General features: G+C 46.3%; 1 protein-coding gene across 17 annotated transcripts in view; it reads right to left on the reverse strand.

Moving 5' to 3' along the window:
- The window catches only part of LOC140420800 (uncharacterized), a 36,774-nt gene that overhangs the window by 7,600 nt on the left and 9,986 nt on the right, over positions 1-19,188 (reverse strand). For 5 of the 17 annotated variants that reach the window (XM_072504839.1, XM_072504835.1, XM_072504837.1 and 2 more), the window contains one exon: positions 3,734-6,516. The exons of 4 other annotated variants lie outside the window; for them this stretch is intronic. In XM_072504839.1, coding sequence (XP_072360940.1) covers positions 5,078-6,160 — 1,083 coding nt within the window. In that variant the 5' untranslated portion in view covers positions 6,161-6,516 and the 3' untranslated portion in view covers positions 3,734-5,077. 8 more of the 17 variants (XR_011946591.1, XR_011946590.1, XM_072504841.1 and 5 more) reach the window with 7 other exon arrangements.

Here is a 19,188-nt window from a genome sequence, read left to right on the forward strand (position 1 = left end):
TGAAGGGTCAATATGTAAAGTCTGTAAATGAGGTGTATGCTAGGCACCTTCTTGCCACGAGGAGAATCACAAGCCGAATTCCTGTGTGCCTTGCGGGTACTCGGCCAAAACTGTGCTTGCCAGGCGGTATCAGCTACCCAACACGCGGAGCTGTTGATCAGGGACGCCTATGTTGCAGGCATTAAATCGAACTACATCTGCCAGCAATTGCTAGAAGGGGGTACACTCGGCCTCCCAGTGACAGTGCAGCTCTCAAACTCGCTGGAGGTGGCTTTCCAGAATATGGAGGCCTACACCTCCGACCACGCGGCACCCTCGTGAACCTCGCTATCATCCGCCTCGAGAGAGGCGCAAGCCTGTGCCGCGCAGCAGCCCGCCAATGCCGGAAGCCCGAAGTGTTACTTTTGCGGCCAGGGTAAGCATCCCAGACAACGATGCCCTGCACGGAACGCAACTTGCATCGGGTGTGGGAGGAAGGGCCACTTTGCGAAAGCATGCCAGGCCCGATCTCTCCCTAAAACTCCTAAGCCCAGCAGCACTGCCTGCTGCCTGTCGGGGCCACCCCCATCTGCCGCGCCACCCGCCATGTGCGACCCGTGGGGGCCGCCATCTTCGATTTTGCCCGCCACACGTGACCCATGGGGGCCACCATCTTTGATGCCATCTCCGATGCCACGCGCGACCCATGAGGGTCGCCAACTTGGGACCACTCCGCAGCCTCCCGGGAGCCCTGCTCACCCAGTTGTATGCTGGCTGCCACTACCTCCGACCGGCCCACCCATCACCTTCCGAAGCTCGCCTCCATCCCACTTGACCAGTCCCGGCCTCATCACCTCACAAAATCTACGATGACCGTCCGGATCAACGGGCATGAGACAGCCTGCCTTTCCGACTCCGGGAGCACAGACAGCTTCATACACCCAGATACGGTAAGGCGCTGCTCCCTCCCAATTTTACCCGCGACCCAGAAAATCTCCCTGGCTTCCGGATCACATTCAGTAGAAATCTGGGGGTACTGTGTCGTGACCCTAACTGTACAAGGCATAGAGTACACTAACTTTCAGCTCTACGTCCTTCCCCATCTCTGCGCTGCCCTATTACTGGGGCTCGACTTCCAGTGCCACCTCCAAAGCCTTATCTTAAAGTTCAGTGGACCCCTGCCCCTCCTCACCGTCTGTAGCCTCGCGACCCATAAGGTCGCCCCACCCTCGCTCTTCGCTAACCTCACCCTGGACTGTAAGCCCGTTGCTACTAGGAGCAGACGATAAAGTGCCCGAGCCATGGCCTTTATCAGGTCAGAGGTCCAGCGACTCCTACGAGAGGGGATCATTGAGGCTAGTACCAGCCCCTGGAGACCCCAAGTGGTGGTCATCAAGACTGGGGAGAAGCACCGGATGGTCATCGACTACTGTCAGACCATCAACCGGTACACGCAGCTCGATACGTACCCCTCCCCCGCATATCTGACATAGTCAACCAGATTGCGCAGTTTCGAGTCTTCTCCACAGTTGACTTGAAGTCCACGTACCACCAGCTCCCTTTCTGCCCGGAGGACCGCCAATACACTGCCTTTGAGGCAGACGGCCGCCTCTACCACTTCATCCGGGTCCTCTTCGGCATCATCAATGTGGTCTTGGTCTTCCAGCGAGGAATGGACCGAATGGTTGACCAGTACGGGCTGCAGGCCACATTCCCATACTTAATGTCACCACCTGCGGCCATGACCAGCAGGGCCATGACGAAAACCTCCGGCACTCCTCCACACCGCTAAACTCCTTAACCTCACCTACAATAAGGAGAAATGCGTTTTCCGCACAACCCGCCGAACCATCCTTGGCTACGTTGTGGAAAACGGAGTCCTAGGGCCCGACCCCATGCGCCCCTGGAACTACCCTTCCCCCACTGCCCTGAAGAGGTGTCTGGGGTTCTTCTCTTACTATGCCCAGTGGGTCCACAATTATGAGGACAAGGCCCGTCCACTTATTAAATCCACCATTTTTCCCCTGACGGCTGTGGCCTGCCTGGCCTTCAACCGCTTCAAGGCAGATATTGCCAAAGCCGCAGTGCACGCCGTGGACCAGTCCATTCCGTTCCAGGTGGAGAGCGATGCATCGGACTTTGCCCTGGCCGCTACCCTCAACCAGGCGGGCAGGCCCGTGGCTTTCTTCTCCCGTACCCTCCATGCCTCCGATATTTGACGCTCCTCCGTCGAAAAGGAAGCCTAAGCCACTATAGAAGCTGTGCGACATTGGAGGGCATTACCTGGCCGGCAGGCGATTTACTCTCCTCACTGACCAACGGCCGGTTGTCTTCATGTTTAATACACAGCCGGGCAAAATCAAGAACAAGATTCTGAGGTGGAGGATCGAGCTCTCCACCTACAGCTATTTTGTATTGACCGGGGAAGCTCAATGAGCCCCCAGATGCCGGTTCCCGCGGTACATGTGCCAGCGCACAAGTAGACCGACTTTGGACCCTTCACAATGACCTCTGTCACCCGCTCCCAGCCCCCTATTCTCCCGCCCCCGGGGGGCTAGGAGCGGTGTTGCGTCATTTACGCATGCCGGGCCCTGGAGCCGCGTAAATTACGTCACCCGCGCATGCGCGGTTGCCGTCCTCCCCGAGGCCGCCCCGCAAGATGTCGTCGGATGGATCTTGCAGGGCGGCGGAGAAAGGAGGTCCTCCTTCAGAGAGGCCGGCCTGCCGATCGGTGGGTACCGATCGCGAGCCAGACCCCATTTGAGGCCCCCCCCCACAGGCCGCCCCCCCAGCGTTCCCGCGCTGTTCACGCCAGCAGCGACCAGGTGTGGACGGCACCGACGGGAACCCGTCGTATTGGGCAGGCCGCTCGGCCCATTCGGGCCGGAGAATCGCCGCTCGCCCGTTGCAAACGGCGAGCGGCGATTCTCCCAGCGGCCAGCCGTGATTCGCGCCGCGCCGGTTTGGGGGGTGGTGGGAGAATCGCGTGCGGGCGTCAGGGCGGGACACGCGCGGAGCCCCGGCGATTCTCCAACCCGGCGTGGGAGGAGAGAATTCCGCCCGTGATTCCGAGTCGAGTATCTGTTCAGTGATGCTTACTGAGTGCTAAATATTAAACAGTTAAACCGGTGGGCAGCATGGTGGCGCAGTGGTTAGCATTGCTGCCTCATGGCGCCGAGATCCCAGGTTCGATCCTGGCTCTGGGTCACTGTTCGTGTGGAGTTTGCACATTCTCCCCGTGTTTGCATGGGTTTCGCCCCCACAACCCAAAAATGTGCAGGGTAAGTGGATTTGCCATGCTACATTGCCCCTTAATCGGAAAAAATGAATTGCGTACTCTAAATTTATTTTAAAAAGCTGAAACCAGGGAGATCTCCCCTTCTCTTCAGAATAACATCAGGAAACTGTTATAGGGAGGGCAAATGCGCTATAGTTGAACTTCACATCTGAAAGATGGGACCGCTGACAGTGCAGGGCTCCATTAAGCTTGGCTCTCCGAGTTCAGGGCTCTCTCAGGGTGAGGCACCCTCGGTGTGGGGCTCGCTGCCCGCAGGTCTCCCGCAGTGCAGGATGGGAATATCAGCCTAGATTTGATGCTGTTTCTGGATGTGAATGCACAACCTCTTGACTCAGTGATGAAAATGTAACCATTGAGCCACAACTAATAACTCATCATTACTGTAGATTATTGCAGTTCTCACATCTTCAGTTACTCTCATGGACAAGTGTAAGATTTTAGTCTGGGACTCTCAGATTACCCAAAAGGGAGTGACATTTATTGGTGATTTTAATACCTTTTATGAAGCAACAGTTTAGATATGATACACAGAAAAGACATACAGCCCATAACAGGTCCTGGATCAACGGGATACTGATCTCCGGGGCTGGAGGTGAGTCTCCTCGGAATGGTTGAGTGGTCCCAGAAGAGGAGGATGCTAGGGTCATTAACTGGTGACGGCAGCCTTCTCTAAACGGTTAACTGGTACGAGGCAGAGTGTGGGTATTGGGCTGAAGCTAGTATGGATCACTTCAAAATTTCTTATTCTCGTGAGCCTGTTTTAACCTTTAGACAGTTAAGTATCACAGTGGTTAGCACTGTTGCTTCACGGCGCCAGGGTCCCAGGTTCTGGCTTGGTTCACTGTTTATGCGGAGTCTGCACGTTCTCCCTATGTCTGCGTGGAATTTCTCTGGATGCTCTGGTTTCCTCCCACAAGTCCTGAAAGACGTGCTTGTTAGGTGAATTGGACATTCTGAATTCTCCCTCTGTCTACCCAAACAGGTGCTTGAATGTGGCAACTAGGGGCATTTCACAGTAATTTCATTGCAGTGTTAATGTAAGCCTATTTGTGACAATAAAGATTATTTTAAAAAAAGATCCAATCAATCAAGGTTAGAAATGTCTTGCTTCAGGATCTGTGCCAGAGACATGTCCTTGGTAGAGATAAAAGGCCTGTCCTGTGTCTGTCAGCCAGCAAGCTGCAATGGAAGCTTTTTTCATAAGTCAGAGTGAGCTATTTCTAGAATATTCCATACATTTCTGAAGATTTTATAAGGTTATTAGACAGCAATTTCTCACATTCTGCTACTTGGATTGAACTTGTCTCCATTCACGTGCCGAGGGATTTCAGTACCTGGTGGGAGGGGTAACATTTGGGAACTCTCGATTCTCCAGTTCCCATTCCCCTTCTTTCTGCTTGATAATGGAGGTGTCACTGTGTGTAAGAACTGTCAGCAAGGATTAATCAGCACTTTCTAATTGGAAATGTTAATCAGTGCAACCGCTCAGACATTGAATTGTGGAGTTCATACCAAAGATCAATTTTGGATTGAAGGAAAAGGTCGGAATCTTGTTGTAAACTAATTTCTGATGGGAGTTCCTGAATTATGGGGAAAGATCACAGACAGCGGTTCTTGAAGCAGCACTGCAGCCCAGAGAACACAATCAGCTATAGATCCAGAATATTAAACACCAGCCCAGTTACAGGGATTATTATCAACAGAAACAAACTCCTACTGTCAGAAAGAACATGGTTCAGTCCTGGATGTGATTAACAGCAGTAATAAGAACAGAATCCAACTCCAGAGTTAATTGTGAACTCACGAATGCGCCAGCAAGTTGGATGACTGAGTGAATTTCTCCCCACACTCTGAGGAGGTGAATGGCCTTTCTTGAATATGAACACGCCGGTGTCTCAACAGGTGGGACAACTGAGTGAATCCCTTCCCACAATTGGAACAGATGAATGGTCTCTCTCCACTGTGAACTCGCTGGTGTGCAGTGAGGTGGGATGAAGACCGAAATCTCTTTCCACAGGAAAGACAGTTGAATGGCCTCTCCTCAGAGTGCGTTCGTTGGTGCTTCAGCAGGTTAGAGGATCCACTGAATCCTTTTCCACATTCAGGGCAGGTGAACGGTCTCTCTCCAGTGTGAACTCGCTGATGTGTTAGCAGGTGGGACAACTGAGTGAATGCCTTCCCACACTCGGAGCAGGTGAACGGTCTCTCCCCAGTGTGAACTCGCTGGTGACGTAGCAGGGTGGGGAACTGGGTGAATCCCTTCCCACACTCGGAGCAGCTGAACGGCCTCTCCCCTGTGTGAATTCGCTGGTGTACATTGAGGTTGGATGAGGACCTGAATCTCTTTCCACAGGAAGTACAGTTGAACGGCTTCTCCTCCGTGTGAATTCGCTGGTGCTTCAGCAGGTCAGAGGATCGAGTGAATCTTTTCTTACAAACAGGGCAGGTGAATGGTCTCTCCCCAGTGTGAACTCGCTGGTGTGTTAGCAGGTTGGATAACTGAGTGAATGCCTTCCCACACTCAGAACAGATGAACAGTTTCTCTCCAGTGTGAACTTTCTGGTGTCTCAGCAGGTTTGATAGCTGAGTGAATCCTTTCCCACACTGGGAGCAAGTGAACGGTTTCTCCCCAGTGTGAATTATCTGATGCTTTCGCACATCAAAAGACCGAGTGAAGCCTTTCCCACAGACAGGACAGGTGAACGGCCTCTCCCCAGTATGAATCCGCTGGTGTGTCAGCAGCTGACATGATTGGGTGAATCTCTTTCCACACTCCGAGCAAGTGAATGGTCTCTTTCCACTGTGACGGCATTGATGGTTTTCCAGCTGGGATAGATAATGGAATCCTTTTCCACATTCCTCACATTTCCACGTTTTTTCCATGTCCTTGTGTCTCTCCAGATTGGATGATCAATTGAATCCTTGTCCACACACAGAACGCGTGTACAGTTCCACCCCACTGTGAATGGTGTGATGATTTTTCAGGCTGTGTAACTGGTTAAAGTTCTTTCCAAAGTCAGTTCACTGGAACACTCTCACTTGGGTGTGTGTATGTGTCTCAGAGCTTTACCAGTCATCCTGATGTTAGAAATCTTTTCCCAAACACAGAACAGACAAACATTTCTCTTTCGACATTAAAAGACGATGAAATTCAGGTACTGATGAATCAAGTGACTGTCAGATCTTGATGTGATGTTTGGTTTGAGTTTCCAGTCTGCAAATCCTCCCCTCCTAGTTCTCTGTAAAAGAAGATTACAAAAGCCATCACTGTCAGTGCAGGACAGAAATTCAGAACAGACAATTCTGGTTTCCTCTCTTGTTCACCCAAAGCGGCAAATCCCACACACTCTCCCTCCTCCCTGTGCTGAAATCTCCAAAGTTCTGGACAATTATTTCCGTATCTTTTTAACAATTTGATACAACTAGAGTTAACGATAAATTTGATCATTCACTTCAGTCATTACTCGTGACATTGATATGAAACCCCTTGACCAACCATACAGAATAGCAGACGTTAACCTTTTCAAAACATACTGTGCGGACATTTAATGCGCGATGGTGAAGGTGGTTTCTCCAAACCTCCCTGGATTTCCTTCCTTCTTTCTCTCCGTCTTTAACTAAGTTAAACCTGGGATCAGTCGCATGGTCCATTCAGATTTCTGGTTCTCTTCCTGTTGATTAATTAACTTTAATTAAATATTGAGAAGACTGAAGACATCGTTTTCAGTCCCTGCTCCAATCTCCATTTACTATATCCCGGCTCCATCCCTCTCCCTGGGAACACTCTTGAGATGAAGTCAGTCTGCTCACAATTTCTGTGTCACAATTGAGCTCATTGCCCCTCTAAAGATGGATGCCGCACATGCGCTCTCTTGTTCATTGCCCTCTCAAGATGGATGCCGCACATACGCTCTCAATCATTGCCCCCGATAAAGCTGGCGACCGCATATGCGCTGTCTTGCTGACTGTTCCAAATAAAGATGGCGGCGGTTATCTCGGGGCCTGTTTCCGATGAAAAATCTTCTTTGGCCCCCACTTAGTCAAACGTTTCGCCAATTGCTCATTTTTGAGGATTTGGCCCGACACCGTTAGTTAATGAGGCCTTTTAGCACACCCACCGGCACTGTCGCTGTTTAAGTGGTTCATTTTCGGCTCCGGATCCGGTCTTTGCAAAACCCACATTTTAAAACCGCTCGCTCAAGTACTCACCGTCTGACTCCCAAGACTGCACATACTCCAGCTCACAATGATTGACGACGACTCCAGACCAATAAGAGGAAGAGCTGGAGGACCCGAGCGGGAGCGGTTGGTCCTCCAACCAATCGGAGTCAATGAGGGATGGGTTCGGGCTCGGGCTGGGTGAGAAACATGAGCAGTGCAGATGCTGGAGTGAGGGAATTAATTGAACATCTGGATAAAATTCAGCAAAGAAATATGATGCGATGCTTCTCATAAATTAAAAAAGTTAAAATATGAATTCAATGGTAAATATTTAGAAGGTGAAGAGGAACAGAACAGTGAAGATTCCAGCTAACACCTTATCTTCTTCATTTTGCAAATTCAAGACTCAAGTTTCAGCAACTGTAAAACCTTATTAAGCTGGTCAGATTCTCTCGGTGGAACATTGGGCTCCCTGTCTCCAGTCCCGGCTGCCCCCTTACATCAGAATCCCCTCATTCACTTTTATATCCTGCAGTGATCCAGCTCTGACCCCTGACTCTTTGTCATCCTGTCTCCAAACACATTCTACCATGTTCACACTGAGAATCCCAGGGTGGAGAACTGGGACATCCTGTCTCCAAACACATCCTCACCCTGAGGTATAGATGGAGAGAAGGGAGAGCCCTTCGAAAGGAACTCCTTTGTGTTAGAGATATTAAAAAATACTTGACACACTGTGTTGAACACCAATCTCATTTATTTGACTTTGCCTAGAATATTAACATTTGGATTTATTATCATGTGTACCAAGATACAGTGAAGAGTATTGTTTTGCATACCGTCCAGACAGATTGTTCCATACATTTGGCTTGAGTTTATTAACATCAGCTGAAACAGACACCAATGAGCATGGTTCATTCAGGGTGTGATAAACAGCAATATCCAAGAGTGTACTTGTGAAGTCACTGGTGTATCTGCAGATTGGATGACTGAGTGAATCCCTTCCCACACTCAGAGCAGGTGACTGGTCTCTCCCCAGTGTGACTTGATGTAAAGTGACTTCAGATAACATCTTGAACCCAGTCCCACAGTGAGAGCACCTGAACGGTCTTTTAAAACGCTTCCCAGTCTGGGCATTTAAAAGGTCTCTCTCATCAGTGTGAACTCGCTGGTGTGTCAGCAGGTTGGATGTCTGAGTGAATCTCTTCTCACACTGAGGCCAGGTGCATGGTCTCTCCCCATTGTGAACACAATGGTTTATAGTGAGGTGAGATGAATTCTTGAATCCAGTCCCACAGTGAGAGTACCTGAACGATTTCTCATTGTGTGAAAACATTGATGGCTCATCAGGCCACCAGATCTTTTATAGCACTTCCCACAGTCTGGAAATTTAGAAGTTCTCTGTCAGCGTGAACTCGCTGGTGTAGTGTGAGCTCAAATGATGTTTTGAGCCCAGGGACGCAGTGAAAGCACCTGAATGTTCTGTTGTCAGTGTGAACATGTTGATGGATCATTAGATCACCAGATCATTTATAACAGGGCAGCACGGTAGCATAGTGGTTAGCACTGTGGCTTCACAGCACCAGGGTCCCAGGTTCAATTCCCTGCTGGGCCATTGTCTGTGCGAAGTCTGCACGTTCTCCCCGTGTCTGCATGGGTTTCCTCCGGGCACTCCGGTTTCCTCCCACAGCCCAAAGACGTGCAGGTTAGGTAGATTGGCCATGCTAAATTGCCCTTTGTGTCCATAAAGGTTAGGAGGGGTTATTGGGTTACGGGGATAGGGTGGAAGTGAGGACTAATGTGGGTCTGTGCAGACTCGATGGGCCGAATGGCCTCCTTCTACACTGTATGTCTATGTTCTAACATTTCCCACAAAAGGAAATTTAAAAGGTCTCTCCCAGTGTGAATCATAGAATTTAAAGTGCAGAAGAAGGCCATTCGGCCCATCGAGTCTGCACCGGCTCTTGGAAAGAGCACCCAGCACCCTACCTAAGGTCCACACCTCCACCCTATCCCCATAGCCCAGTAACCCCACACAACCAGGTAACCCCACCCAATACTAAGGGCAATTTTGGACACTAAGGGCAATTTATCATGGCCAATCCACGTAACCTGCATATCTTTGGACTGTGGGAGGAAACCGGAGCACCCGGAGGAAACCCACACACACACGGGGAGGATGTGCAGACTCCGCACGGACAGTGACCCAAGCCGGAATCGAACCTGGGACCCTGGAGCTGCGAAGCAATTGTACTATCCACAATGCTACCGTGCTGCTGAACCCGCAGGTGCCTGAGCAGGGTGGATAACAGGGTGAATACTATTCCACAGTCCAAGCAGGTGTATGGATTCTCCGCAGTGTGAATGTGCTGGTGTGTCAGAAAGTGGAATAACTGAGTGAATCCCTTCCCACAAGTGGTGCGTTTTCAGATTCAGAAGTGAGTGAATCCCTTTCCACAGTCCCTAAATTTCCAAAGTTTCTTCCTAGTGTGGCTGCATTTATGTTTCGACAGGCCAGATGATTGGCTGAAGCCTCGTCCACACACAAAACGCGTGTACGGTTTCTCCTCACTGTGAACGGTGCTTTTTCCTTCCATGTTCGAAACCCAATGATATTCAATTTACGACAAAGTGCACGATTTGTCAGTTCCGGATGCGATGTTTGGTTTCAGTTTCCCGACTGCAAATCCTCCCCTTCTAATATACTGTGAAATTGATTTAAAACGGAAAAAAGCGATTGAGAGGGAACCCACAAAAACACAAAGATAGGTTGAATTACTCTGGTAATTTGTGGGGACAGCACTTGCAAAGTGATGCACGATCGATTACGACGAGACGAGAGTAGAATGTAATCGAGGCTTTATTACACAGAGATGTGTGGCCTCCTACAGCAGCTTACAAAATGGCTGCTGTTCGGAGAGCACACACATTTATACTCCGCCTACTGGCGGAGCCAGCAGGCAGGGATCTACCCCCGTACCTGTAGTACAGGGGCCTTACCGTAATACCCATAGATACAATATAATACAACAGTGGTGACTACTACACAAAGATTGACCATGAAAGCTGCTGGTTTGTTGTAAAAACCCCATTGATTCACTAATGTCCTTCAGGGAAGTGAACCAACCACCCAGACTGGACCTACATAAGAATCTGACTCCATGAGAGGAGCATAAGAGCAAGAGAGCAAAGAGAGACACAGGGCAAAGAAAATAGATTTTCTCTCTATTTACGAATAGAACAGCAATTTAACAGATTCTTGTAAAGCCTCAACTTCCACAACCAGGAAGGACCAGTGTAGCAGGTAAATGTAAGCACCATCACCTCCAAGTTCTCCTCCAAGTCGCATACCCTTCTGTCTTGTCTGAAATCCAGTAATGTTTGAGCAGAAAAATCCTTCATTCCCTAGACACTGACTTGATCCCTCTCCCTGAGAGCTATCTGAGGTTGAACGGGCAGCACGGTAGCATAATGGTTAGCACAATTGATTCACAGCTCCAGGGTCCCAGGTTCGATTCCCGGCTGGATCACTGTCTGTGCGGAGTCAGCACGTTCTCCGCGTGTGTGCGTGGGTTTCCTCCGGGTGCTCCGGTTTCCTCCCACAGTCCAAAGATGTGCAGGTTAGGTGGATTGGCCATGTTAAATTGCCCTTAGTGTCCAAAATTGCCCTTGGGGTTGGTTGAGTGGGGTTATTGGGTTATGGAGATAGGGTGGTGGGCTTGGGTAGGGTGCTCTTTCCAAGAGCCGGTGTAGACTCGATGGGCCGAATGGTCTCCTTCTGCACTGTAAATTCTATGATCTATGAACCAGACTCTTCACACCTTGGTGAAATATTTCACCCAAAATGAGCTTCCAACCACAAATCCACATAATCTATTTCACCTCAGTAACACTGCCCGCCTCTACCCCAGTCTCAGTTAGACTTGACTATCCTAACACACTCCCGGCCGGCCTCCCACATTCAACCTCCCTGTAATCTTGAGGTCATCCAACACTCTGCTGCCCATGTATTTACTCGCACCAAGTCATGTTCACCCATCACCCCTGTGCTCACTGACTTGTATGTCAGGCTCTGGGTGAAGGAGTGCCAACTTATAAAATCTTCATCCCTGTTTTCAAATCCCTTCATAATCAGTCTCTATCATCTCTTCCAGCCTCCTCATCCTCTGAAATATCTGTGATCCTCTCATTTCAGCCTCCTGAGCATTTCTGGTTTAAACTGGTTCATCTTTAGCAGCCACACCTTCATCTGCCAAGGCTGAAAGCTGGACAATTTCCTCCATTAATCTCTCACTCCCCCTATATCATTTTCCTGCTTTCAGACACTGCTTAATTCTCTCTCTTTTCGTAAACATTTGTCCATCTGCCCTGATATCTATTCATGTGGCTCAGTGTCAAAAAATTTCTTTTGAACACTCCTGTGAAACAACTTGGAAAATTCTATTCCACGAAAGGTGTTACTGAAATACAAATGTAAGACAGAAAGTGTCAGGACAGGTTGAGAGAGTAGTTTACAGTATCCTGAGCTCTTTAAACAGGATTCACCTGAGGAAGGAGCAGTGCTCTGAAAGTTAATGATTCAAAACAAACCTGTTGCACTTTAACCTGGTGTTGTAAGACCTCTTACTGTGCTCACCCCAGTCCAATGCCGGCATGTCCGCATCATTTATAAACAGGGATATTTTGTACAATATGAGGAGGTTATATTAAACAGGGAAAGAAAAGCAATGGTTTGGCCACAATCGGAATATTGTATCCAGTTCTGGGCTCCACTCTTTAGGATGGTTATGATGGAATTAGAGAATGCAGAAAAAACTCGCCAGAATTGTTTGAGGTGTGAGCAGCTTCAGTCAGGTGGATAGATTGGAGAAGGTGGGTCTGTCCTCCTTGGAGAGGAGAAGGTTGAGAGGAGATTCTGATAGAGCTATTCAAAATTAAGACAGGCTGGAGGGAAAACTACTTCCATAGGTGGAAGCAATGTGTACCAGCTTGCACAAATTTAACGTAATTGACAAACGATGCAATGGCGATTGTTATAGCACTAACGGGATCCACAGGGATGCCCAATTGATCGCCCCATAGGTATATTTTCGCTTATTGGCAGTTCCTTTGTATAAGAAAAACAAAGCAAGTACAGAACCATAACACAAAACAGTCAACAGGTAAAAACACAATAAAGTGACCAACATGTCACCGAACAAAAAGACAACCCAAACTACAGTGCAATTATGTGCGGCACAGTGGTTAGCACTGCTGCCTCACAGTGCCAGGGACCCGGGTTTAATTCCGACCTTGGATGACTGTCTGTGTGGAGTTTGCACATTCTCTCCGTGTCTGCGTGAGTTTCCCTCCGGGTGCTCCGGTTTCCTCCCACAGTCCAAAGGTGTGCAGGTTAGGTGAATTGACCACATTAAATTGCCCCTTCGTCTGTGGTTACAGGGAAGGGGATTGGGTGAACTTTTGAAGGTCGGTGCAGATTCAAAGGACCAAATGGCTTCTTTCTGCACTGTAGGGATTCTGTGAACATAAACCAGTGAACAGACAATTGTCATGTGGATGTACCTTTAAGAAATGGGTGTTTATAAAATAACTGCAGTGATATCAGTGTGTGGGTGGAGCTGGGCTGTCTTTCTGTCTTTTACTTTCATTTTGTGCTGAAAAGCTGCTTTGTGGCTCAGTTTTTGGTTTCGTTTTCAGTGTTGGAGAGCTGCATTCAAAGCAAGAAGATGTTTTCATCTCTCTCTCTACAAGCTAAAGAATGTCTTCAGCTGACTTGGTGATTTCAAAGTAATACATGTTTCTGTAGAGAATTTAAATCTGCTGTCATTGATGAGGATAATGAGCCTCAGCATCATAGTCGAAGGCTTGGTGGGGATCTATTTAAATAAGGCAACACATTGCCAAGGTTTGATGAGAAGGAGGTAGAAGCCTTTTTCATTTCATTTGAGAAGGTAGCTAAACAAATGAAATGGCCACAGGACATGTGGGTATTACTAATTCAAACAAAGTTGGTAGGTAGAGCTCGTGAAGTATTTGCATCACTATTAGAGGAGGTATCTTGGATGTATGAGGAGGTGAAAAAATCCACCTTAGGTGCATATGAACTAGTGCCTGAAGCCTACAGACAAAGGTTTAGAAATTTAAGGATAGAACCTGGTCAGACATACATGGAGTTTGAAAGGATCAAACAGAGTAATTTTGATAGGTGGATAAGGGCTTTGAAAATAGACCAAACGTATGAAGCTCTCGGAGAAATTATACTTTTGGAGGAGTTTAAAAATTCAATTCATGATGTAGTGAGAACTCATGTGGAAGAGCAGAGGGTTAAAACTGCGAGGTTAGCAGCAGAAATGGCAGATGATTATGAATTAGTTCATAAATCAAAGTTTGGTTTCCGACATCAGTTTCAGCCTGTGAGGGATAGAAACTGGGGAAACGAGAAATACTCAAGTGGTAGAGGTCAAGATGATCTGATGAGAGATAACAAGGAGAGTGTACCTCAGATTAAAAAAGAAATCCAGGCAGGTGGAAGAGAAATGAAAAGTTTAAAATGTTTTCACTGTAATAAACTAGGCCATGTAAAGTCACAGTGTTGGTGGTTGAAGACAAGCACTGGGAAGGCTGATGTGGTAAATCAGGATAAGACCGTGGGGTTTGTTAAAGTGATAAAGGAAAGCCCAAGTGAATCGAAGGAGGTGCAAACGATTGTACAGTCTGATCAAGAGGTGATTGACAAGATGCTGCTAGATCTCTTTGAAGAATTTACTTGTGTGGGTAAAGTTTACTCATTTGTATCGGGAGGAGCAGGTAAAGAAGTCACAATTGTAAGAGATACGGGAGCTAGTGAACCTTTGATGGTAAGAGATGAGGAGTTATGTAGAGGAGGAATATTGCCAGAAAAGGTTGTAATATGTGGAATTCAGGGTGAGAAGAGTAGTGTTCCATTATGTTAGGTAAGGTTGGAAAGTCCACTGAAGAGTGGTGAAGTGGTAGTAGGAGTAATAGAGAAACTATCTTGTCCAGGAATATAGTTTATCTTGGGTAATGATATAGCTGGATCGCAGGTGGTAGTGATGCCTACTGTGGTTGATAAGCCAGTGGAAAATCAGACAACTGAAGTGTTGAAGGACGAGTATCCTGGGATTTTTCCAGATTGTATAGTAACAAGGTAACAAAGTCACAGGTTAAGACAAGAGGAGAAATCAGAGAGTAAAGATAAGGCTGAAGTGCAATTATCAGAAATGATTTTTGATCAGATGGTTGGAAAAGAACAGGTGGAGGATGAGGCGGAAACATTTTAGTTCAGGAAAATTGGCAGAATTACAACAGAAAGATAGAGAAATAAAACGGACCTATCAGAAAGCATACACGGAAGAGGAATCTGAGTGTATACCAGAGTGTTATTACCTCAAAAATGATGCCTTGATGAGGAAATAGGGACCTTTACATACGCAGGCGGATGAAAAGACGTTCATCAAGTGCATTGCCGGTAGGGTATAGAAAGGAGGTGTTGCGAGTAGCACATGAGGTACCAGTGGGAGGCCATTTGGGAGTAAGAAAAACTCAAGCTAAAATCCAAAAACATTTTATTGGCCTGGACTACATAAAGATGTAGTTAAATTTTGTCGATCATGTCACACATGTCAAGTGATAGGAAAACCTCAAGCAGTGATAAAACCAGCACCCTTAATACCCATTCCAGCATTTGAGGAACCTTTTACAAGGGTCTTAATTGATTGCGTAGGACTGCTTCCTAAAACGAAAAGTGGGAATCAATACCTTTTGACTATAATGGATGTGTCTACTAGGTTTCCAGAGACCATCCCAGTACGCAATATTACAGCTAGAAAGATTGTAGAGGAGTTACCTAAATTATTTACTAGATATGGACTACCCACAGAAATACAATCGGATCAAGGATCAAATTTTACCTCATGGTTATTCAAAGAACTTATGGATAGCTTAGGAATAAAACAATTTAAATCAACTGCATACCATCCAGAATCACAGGGAGCATTAAAAAGGTGGCATCAGACATTAAAGACAATGTTGAGGGCTTATTGTCAAGATTATCCAGAGAATTGGGATAAAGGAATTCCATTCGTACTGTTTGCAATTAGGTATGTACCTAATGAGTCAACCAAATTCAGTCCTTTTGAACTAATTTTTGATCATGAGGTAAGAAGACCACTTAAACTGATTAAGGAAAAATTGGTGAGTGAGCAGTTGAAACTTACATTATTGGATTATGTGTCAAATTTTGGGGAATGATTAAATAGAGCAGGGGAATTGGTTTGACACCATTTAAAGATTGCACAACATGTGATGAAACGGGTAGCGGACAAGAAAGCAAAAGTTCATAGTTTTGCCAGTGGAGATAAAGTTTTAGTATTATCACCAGTGGTAGGTGAACCTTTAAAAGCAAGGTTTTGTGGACCTTATCAGATTGAAAGGATATTAAGTGAGGTGAATTATGTGGTAAGAACACCAGATAGAAGGAAAACTCATTTGGATGCGTCATGTGCATATGCTTAAAAGGTATTTTGAAAGGGAAGGAGAGCAAAAGGAGGATGTTTTAATGATTCTAACTCAAAGTGAAGAACCAAATCCAGATGACTTTGAATTGGACATTCTTCAAATTAAATTTGAAAATGAGGATGTTCTTAAAAATTGGGATAAATTGTTGAGTTTCCTTCCAGAGGAAAAACAAACTGATCTGAAAGAGTTATTGATATCACATGGGCAAGTTTGTGGACTTAAATTGGGAAGTACGAAAATGGATATACATGATGTAGATGTGGGAAATGCTGTTCCAATTAAACAACCTCCATATAGACTTAACCCTTTAAAATTGGCAAAGGTTAACAAAGAAATTGAAAGTATGCTCAAAAATGACATAATTGAAGTGGGTTGCAGCCAATGGAGCTCACCCATAGTGATGGTACCGAAACCGGATGGTACCCAACGGTTGTGTGTGGACTATAGAAAGGTGAGTGCAGTTAAAAGAACGGACTCTTATCCTATCCCACGCTTGGAGGATTGCATTCAGAAAGTGGTAGAATCAGCTTTTATTTCCAAACTGGATTTACTTTAAGATTACTGGCAGGTATCTTTATCCGAAAGGGCGAAGGGGATTTCAGCTTTTGCTACTCCAGATGGTACATACCAATTCAAAGTTATGCCATTTGGCATGAAAAACGCCCCAGCCACATTTCAACGGTTGACTAACAAAGTTGTTTCAGGATTATCCAATTGTTCAGTTAACGATCGACGATCTGGTAATTTTTAGCCAGACATGGAAAGAACATTAGAAACTCTGATGGAGTTATTCAATCAACTTCAGGAGGCGGATTTGGTAATAAACTTAGCCAAAAGTGAATTTGGAAAAGCCGAAGTCACTTTTCTTGGCCATACAATCGGACAGGGTCGAATGGTCCCACGGTGTGAAAAAAGTTATTGGGGAGTTTTCAATACCCTCGACATGAAGGGAAATAATGCGATTTCTTGGCATGAATGGATTTTACCGGAAATTTGTGCCAAATTGTAGTAGTGTGGTCGCTCCACTGACGGACTTGCTAAAGAAGCGTAGCAAATTTCAGCGGACAGCGGAGTGTCAACAGGCCTTTGATGGCCTGCAGGCTGTGTTAACCACTGCTCCTGTGTTAGCCATCCCAAATTATACAGAACCATTCAAAGTGCCAGTTGATGCAAGTGATGTGGGCGTAGGTGCGATGCTTCTATAAGAAGATGATGAAGGACTAAGAAATTAAATACACACCAGAAGAAGTATTCAACGATTGAGAAGGAGCCTTTGAGCTTGGTGCTGGCTTTGCAACATTTTCACATTTATGTGACCAGCAATCTGTCTGGCACAATTATATGTACTGATCATAATCCATTGACGTTTTTGGAGCGATTCTGGAATAACAATGCCAGACTGTTTTGATGGAGTTTATTGTTACAGCCATTTCATTTAAAAATAATACATGTGGCAGGACGAGAAAACGTGATAGCTGATGCTTCGTCATGAATGTGATGAAGAGAAGCAGGTTTGGTGGAGGAAGAAGAACTAAAATGGACTATGTTATTATACCTGTTTGCTCGTTTTGTTTTGTGAAAAAAAAAAAGTATTTCTTAAAGGAAAGTGAAAAGGTGAAGAATGAAACCATCTTGAAGTTGATGGGTTTTTTTTTCTTGTGGGGAGGTGTCATATGGATGTACCTTTAAGAAATGGGTATTTATCATATAGCTGCAGTAATGTCAGTGTGTGGGTGGAGCTGAGCTGTCTTTCGTTTTGAGCTGAAAAGCTGCTTTGTGGCTTTGTTATTGGTTTCGTTTTCAGTGTTGGAGATCTGCATTCAAAGCAAGAAGATGTTCTGATCTCTCTCTACAAGCTAAAAAATATCTTCAGCGCACTTGATGATTTCAAAGTAATACCTGTTTCTGTAGAGAATTCAAACCTGCTGTCTTTGTTAAAAAGGGTTTAACTTATGGATGTTGCTCCGAAAGTTATTAAGGGTTACATATAGGGTATTGTATCTGTGGGGTTACATGTGTTGTTAGTTGATAAGATGTTTACTTTGTGTTTGTAAAATGTTAACTGGGTTCATAGAAAAAACATTGTTTTGTTTTAAAAATAAAGGTCTCTGTTGCATAACACCTGGAGAGCTAACCCTTGTGCTCCCCATAATCAAATCTATTAAAAGGCGTGGGTCAGGTGAACTCCATGATATACTTTGGAGTTTTCTAAATCCTGGCCCATAACACAATAACATAATGAAGGTACCAGCATGGGCAGCATGGTGGTGCAGTGGTTACCACTGCTGCCTGAAGGCGCTGAGGTCCCAGGTTCGATCCCGCCTCTGGGTCACTGTCCATCTGGAGTTTGCGCATTCTCGCCATGTTTGCCTTTTCTCATTAGAATGGAGAAGGATGAGGGGCGACTTGATAGAGGTTTATAAGATGATCAGGGGAATAGATAGAGTAGACAGTCAGAGACTTTTTCCCCGGGTGGAACAAACCATTACAAGGGGACATAAATTTAAGGTGAAAGGTGGAAGATATAGGAGGGATATCAGAGGTAGGTTCTTTACCCAGAGAGTAGTGGGGGCATGGAATGCACTGCCTGTGGAAGTAGTTGAGTCGGAAACATTAGGGACCTTCAAGCAGCTATTGGATAGGTACATGGATTACGGTTAAATGATATAGTGTAGATTTATTTGTTCTCAAGGGCAGCACGGTAGCATTGTGGATAGCACAATTGCTTCACAGCTCCAGGGTCCCAGGTTCGATTCCGGCTTGGGTCACTGACTGTGCGGAGTCTGCACGTCCTCCCCGTGTCTGCGTGGGTTTCCTCCGGGTGCTCCGGTTTCCTCCCACAATCCAAAGATGTGCAGGTTAGGTGAATTGGCCAATGATAAATTGCCCTTAATGTCCAAATTGACCTTGGTGTTGGGTGAAGGTGTTGAGTTTGGGTAGGGTGCTCTTTCCAAGAGCCGGTGCAGACTCAAAGGGCCGAATGGCCTCCTTCTGCACTGTAAATTCAATGATAATCTATGATTAATCTAGGACAAAGGTTCGGCACAACATCGTGGGCCGAAGGGCCTGTTCTGTGCTGTATTTTCTATGTTCTATGTTCTATGTTTGCGTGGGTTTCGCCCCCACAACCCAAAGATATGCAGGGTAGGTGGATTGGCCATGCTAAATTGCCCCTTTATTGGAAAAAATGAATTGGGTACTCTAAATTTTTA

This window comes from Scyliorhinus torazame, chromosome 5, assembly GCF_047496885.1.
Source record: "Scyliorhinus torazame isolate Kashiwa2021f chromosome 5, sScyTor2.1, whole genome shotgun sequence".
In the NCBI taxonomy this organism is placed as follows: Eukaryota; Metazoa; Chordata; class Chondrichthyes; order Carcharhiniformes; family Scyliorhinidae; genus Scyliorhinus; species Scyliorhinus torazame.